Source organism: Sphaeroforma arctica (assembly GCF_001186125.1).
Source record: "Sphaeroforma arctica JP610 unplaced genomic scaffold supercont1.656, whole genome shotgun sequence".
Classification (NCBI taxonomy): Eukaryota; class Ichthyosporea; order Ichthyophonida; genus Sphaeroforma; species Sphaeroforma arctica.
This window is the reverse complement of record NW_014039902.1, coordinates 25199-31509: the sequence shown is the minus strand read 5'-3', so window position 1 is coordinate 31509 and position 6311 is coordinate 25199. Positions and strand designations below refer to the sequence as shown.

The window sequence follows — 6311 nt, the reverse complement described above, 5'->3', positions numbered from 1 at the left end:
GTGTGTGTGTGTGTGTGTGCGTGTGTGTGTGTGAGTGTGTGTGTATGTGTGTATGTGTGTATGTATGTGTGTGTTTGTGTGTATGTATGTGTGTGTTTGTGTGGGTGGGTGGTTGGATGGGTGTGTGTGTGTGTGTGTTCGTTTGTTTGTGTATGTGGGTGCGTGTGTGAGTGTATTACTTCCACAGATTTTTGAGATATTGAAATACTAAGATAGGACACTAATGATTGTAGTATTATACCCTTCAATTATACTATAGTATCATCCTGGAAAACACGTTGCAGTTGGTCTGTGTATATGCCGTTTTGGCAGCCATCGAGCCAATTAAATCAAATCATCTCCAAAGCAACCGGACGGGACCGGTACTGAACAAAATAGTTCAAAAGACTGAAGCTTTGCAAGACATTCACAGGTGTGGGGTACCAAAACTTGGAGCCGATTCACCCTTGCTCGTACGAGTGGACGAGGCACTTGCGTTCCTGCAGCGAAACAAGTACAAACAGGCGGACATATTAAGCAGTCTGCTCATTGGCTGAAGTTTTGGCCCGCAAATAAATCATATTTGTTTTTAACACATTCATAGTGATCTGACTGGTTGAATCTAGATTTGAGGTCTTGTTCCGTGGGTATGTGTGTAATATGAAACATAACGAGCGTACTGATAATACGTCCTGTACAAATTGACCAGAAGCTATACTAAAGTTTTTGGCTTTTCAAGAATTTCAGGTAAAGTCACTATCAGTTAGTGCGTACATAGTATGGGCACTCCCCACCTTTGTACCTCCGTTATGAAGACCATCAATCAAGCGTCCGCGCCAAATATTTATTCCACTGGCACTACGCAGTGTTTTCTTCAGAGGACTTCCACGAGTCTCTGGGTGCCTGTTATGCCACCTCTCAAGCGCTACATTGTATTGCTTCTCCTCCTCACCTGCAAAGGTAGAAAAAAACCTGTTCCACTCCATCTAGCGCGTTTGAAAATGCGATTTGAGAATCGCGCACGTATTCGTATTCTTTCCTCGTCTTACTTGGGAGAAATATAAGAATGTACATACGATACCATGTGGCGATCAACTGGACAATGATTTGAAATGGATTCTCGATACAGTATTTCACCGATGTTTCCCGTACCGCTTTAAACCCTAGAGTGTCGCACACTTCCCGAGCGACACATAGGTAGGCATCTTCATTAAAATGAAGCTTCTGCTCAAAAGTGGGAGCTTTGAATTTGATGTCCTTGTAGAGTTGCTTATCATCATTCCGTGCTATAGTGTCTGAACCAGTCATCGGAAACATTGTTATTGACATCAACTGAAACTTCGTCAACATCACCGGAAGTATTACCCAGATCGCTTGTATGCAATTTTCGTTTGAATTCACTCAAAATCGCAAGATGTCGGTAAGGTGCTATTGTGAAAGTATGTATCCATTTGTATATGTGTCTCTACTTTTTAAATTTAAAGAACTAAAATGGTGTTGATTGTTCTCAGGTCTCATGGTGTTGGTATTCACTTTCCAGTTTTCAGTTTTTACCTTCGCTGATTCTTAAACATAGCCTTCTAAAATGAACGTTGAACACAGCGTGGCACCATACACCAATGATTTTTTTCTTCGGAATACGGCTCCGCACACTCCGCCGCTATCCCAGGAATTGACCCCTAACCAGGTTTTTCTTACCTAACGGTTCATACAATGAACTAAATTTAATTTGAGTTCAGTTCTCGTGTTTACTATAACTCTGGTGAACAACAAATAATAAAATTTAATCGTTCGTGTAATCCTTTTTGACAGGTTTCTACAAGTTATGGGCAATTTTTTATAAGTCACCTAATCATATATATCGATTCAATATGCTATCCAAATTCGCAGTCGAAATTTGGACTCTCCTTGACCCCGATGGCTCCTACATAGACGAATGGGACGCCGACCTCGGTATGGCTGTTGCCTCGAAGTATGATGACATGGGCCTTACCCCGGTCTTGTTATTCCACCAAGTGCAACCCCATCCTCAACTTGAGGTCTTGACCAGACATTCGCCGAAATCATGGCGGCGCCCACTTAACAACGCACAACTGAAAAGAACAAAATCTTTCAGACTATGAATTTTATTGATAGCTCTGAAGCGAATTATTCTTACCAACGTACTAAAACGCTACTTCTTGGCACCCTCTCCAAGAAACTCCGGCTGAAACTAGCAGCCATTGTCACCCGTTCATATCCTTGGACGCTGTACAACCTTATCAAGACAAAGTTTGAAAATCAATCTAAACTTATCTACGAGATTATCGATACTAGTTACCTTCGGGAATTTATGCACGATCCAAATGAGTCCCTCAGAGACTGGTCTCACTGCTGTGAGGATCTCATTCAGACCGCAGCTGAGAGACTACAGGTCTCAGGCCAGATTTTACAGCCAAAACCCCTCTTTGATTTATAGAAGTCGTCAGAGTTTGCTCACTCAAGAGAGCTAATCAAGTTGCTTAAATTACTCCCGAGAGTTGAGTTATTACTTAACCGACTCCCGAGAGCAGAGGAAATTTCCCAATCAGCTCCCGAGAGTGGATTAAGTCTGCCAACCGAACATTATAAAAATAGCTACGGTTATATGTGAGTCACATCTTATGCGGAAAGGTATTATGTCATTAGCGTGAGATTTAGTTGCAGAGAAGTCGAAATAGAATAGCTTCGAAGTGTTAAAGTGTTCTGCAGAAGGTTTCTCATACTGACCATACGAGGTTTTACCCTGGCCAGCCCAAGTGGCTGAACACTAGCACAAACACCTTAGGTATAAAGCCAAAGGTGAGGTCAGAAATAAATACATACATTTACACTTTATTTAAAGTCTATTACGTTACACTCTAATAGCAGCATCGAAAGGTTCTACATATGGTTCGTTGTGGCACAGAACTTGTTTATCGATGGCCTGCCGGCTGCCCAACATGCCCAGGTCCGAAATGTGTACCTCACTCAGATATCATTACGAGACACCATTACTATTATTGACTCCTGTACAAGTATTGAGAAATGGAGAAAGACGTTCGCCTCTCCCGCACCACAACAACATCTCGGAACCAATCTCGCCCCTGCTACAGATGTTATAATAGCTGATCTCGTTCGTATAATTGCGGAAGTTCGTACTACCCGTGGACAATCACGCGTCACGACCCGTCAACTCAAATGCTATGTTTATTGAAAAACTGATGACACCTCATCGATCTGCCCTAAGGGATGCGGCAAGTGCGGCAACATGACTCACACGGGCCGTGACTGTCTCCAAACCTTATTTGTCCTAACTGTAACCGCAAAGGTCACAATGACAAAGTTTGTTCACAATCAAAGTGTGCAAATAACCAGAATTCCCCTTATACAGTTTCATTTATTGCACGCGTAACTTTTCCCGTGGCCCGAGCCACCACTAGCTCCCCTCCTGACGACTCACTGTTAATAGACAACGGCGCTACTGTGAACTACATGCCTCACTCAGCTAAACCACTACAAACTGGCCGACAACCGTGACACACACATTTTTTGCCTAGGCCAACTCTCATTACTTGGGTTGACCTACCTTGACACTACAATCGCCCAAGGTATCGTCGCACAAAATAATGTTCAAGATGCGGGCTGCTCCATCACGTTTCCTGGCGACCAAAAGACGTACCATCTACGACGCATGGATACTACCATTGTTCTCCCAAGGATTCAGGGCAGCTAAATATATATTATCGGCCCTACAAACCTTTAACCAACCCCCAGGTTAAACTATTATAACAAACACAATCTTCGGATACAACTCCAACCGAGATCATACCTTTAGACACCACACCTAGCAATTTTACCATAACATACGACGGATACAATAGTGTAAGTGGTCACAGAAACAAAAAGATGACCCTCCGCATGGCCAAAAGAGACAATGCCACACTCACTCACCCCACACCATCACATGTGACCACAGAAGGCTGGATGTCACATACCTCTCTCTTCAAAACCGCAATACAAGCCATATATTATCACCCCACAATACACTCATCAACTACCGAGATATGTCTCTCCCGACGGTACTCACATCTTTCTGGATTGGCGCCATATAGATTTGATTCCAGAACAAAACTATGCCAACCCTAAATGGGCCGACATCTTAGAATTGATCGATGCTAACACTTACGCAGGCCCCACCCTCGCGATCGTCGTTCCTCTCTGCTCTTGTGCCCCCTGATGGGACATATTTCTTGCACACATCCAGAAGGAACCATATATTATTCAGAACACAACATCTACGTTTCTTCGTCATGGCTCCACGGCTGAGAGACTACAGGTCGCAGGCCAGATTTTACAGCAAGAAACCATCTTTGATATATGGAAGTCATCAGAGTTAGATCACTCCCGAGAGATAGGTCATCAGAGTTAGCTCACTCCCGAGAGCTAATCAAGTTGCTCAAATTACTCTCAAGAGTTGAGTTATTACTTAACCGACTTCCGAGAGCAGATTGAGTTTCTTAACCGATTCCCGATAGTGGATTAAGCCTGTCAACCGCAACGTTATAATAATAGCTGCGGTTCTATGTGAGTCACAACCTATGCGGAAAGGCATCATGTGATCAGTGTGAGATTTAGTTACAGAGAAGTTGAAATAGAAAAGCATCGAAGTGTTAAAGTGTTCCGCATAAGGTTTCTCATACTGACCATATGAGTTTTTACCCTGGCCAGCCCAAGCGGCTGAACACTAGCGCAAACACCTTAGGTATAAAACCAAAGGTGAGGTCAGAAATAAATACATGCATTTGCACTTTTTTTAGGGTCTACTACATTGCACTCTAACAACGGCGGTAAATAAACCGACGTGGTTATACTCCCTTATCACCTTTCTCGGATCTATTCACTCCCATGTTTACCCCTGGCGATGACTTCACTTCTGCCATCACTTTTGTGAAAGCCAACCCTGAGTTTCCCAAGCACTGTAACGTCTGCATTGAAGGGAAACTCATGGCCAAAAAGGTCTCACACAAGTCCATCAACAATGTCTACGGATCTGGAGAACGATTCCACATCGATCGCCAGGGACCATTGCCACCTGATCGCGATGGAAACGTTTACGCCCTTAACATGTTCGACGCGGGACACGTTTTGGCCATCATACCATTTTACCCCACAAGGACAGTATGCACCACAACATCCGGGAAATTCTCACCCCCGTCCCCCCCCCCCCCCGGTTCGGGTTCCAAATACTTGTTACTGACAATGATCCGGTCTTTCACAACAAGTCTGTCAAAGCGCTCCTCAACAATTCTAACATTTATCTCCGAGCTCCACCACCATATTCTCCGCAACAAAATGCTCACGTAGAACTCCCCCACGACACATTAAAAAATCTGGTTCGTGTTCTACTACTGGATGCCGGCATGTCCCCTCCCCTTAGAAGCTATGTCAAAGCCTTTGCCGATTATTTGCGCAATACGACGCTCGCTGAAAACGAGATACTTAGAACCTCATATTAAACGTTCCCTCAGAAAGATACCCAGCGCAATCCTCGTGCTCAATTCGAATGCATCGTTGCGTTCAAACTACGCGGCCCCTCTGCCAAAACACACCCAAAGTATCAACCTCGGATTGGGCATGGCGTTCTCCTCGGCATTCAACTCAATTCCACCACGAGTTGATACACCCTCCAAAATTTTAGCAACCTAGGTGATCATGCACAAACAGGATCCCCCAATTTCTATGCGACGAAAATGCTCAGTGGTCCGCAGACGGCAAACTTGCATTTCGTTCACTCACACCAAATACGTACGATATTCTCCGCCACCAATCCGATTCCATTTTCTGGCCCTTCTCCTGTTCCGACGTTACAATTTAACACGTCACCCCCTCACCTCTCGATTCACGGCCCCTACCCGATATCACAATCAGATATTGAGCCGGAGCCTTTACCCGTCCACGTTGGCACTCCTCCCGTTTCTACTCATGACACCTACCCAATATCACAAACAGATATTGAACCAGAACCTTTGCCCGTTCACATTGGACCTTCTCCCAGTACCCAGGCTCAAATTTACCCGGAACCGGCACTAGCGGCGTTCCACCCCCCCGCTACCTCTCCGTCCCAACCCCCCAGACACAAGACATTACCACCCCGCCTTCATTCACCCCTCAGCATCAACCCACTCCTGTCTCTAACAAACAGGAACCTATCACACCATCTCCATTCAACCCTCCAAATGAACCCACACCCCCATTTCAACCCACCCCCTATCACAACCCCGTACGAGCTTCACAGACGGCCCTCCCCCCCCCCCCCTCCCCCTCGAGACACG

General features: G+C 45.0%; 1 protein-coding gene across 1 annotated transcript in view; it reads left to right on the top strand.

Annotated features, from left to right (window-relative positions):
* SARC_07868 (hypothetical protein) overlaps nt 1–536 on the top strand; it is a gene marked incomplete at both ends in the record, with an annotated part of 2392 nt that extends 1856 nt beyond the window's left edge. Inside the window, one exon of the mRNA XM_014298168.1 lies at nt 260–536. Coding sequence (XP_014153643.1) covers nt 260–536 — 277 coding nt within the window. The remainder of the gene's footprint in view (nt 1–259) is intronic.
* Between the last annotated feature and the right edge of the window lie 5775 nt (nt 537–6311).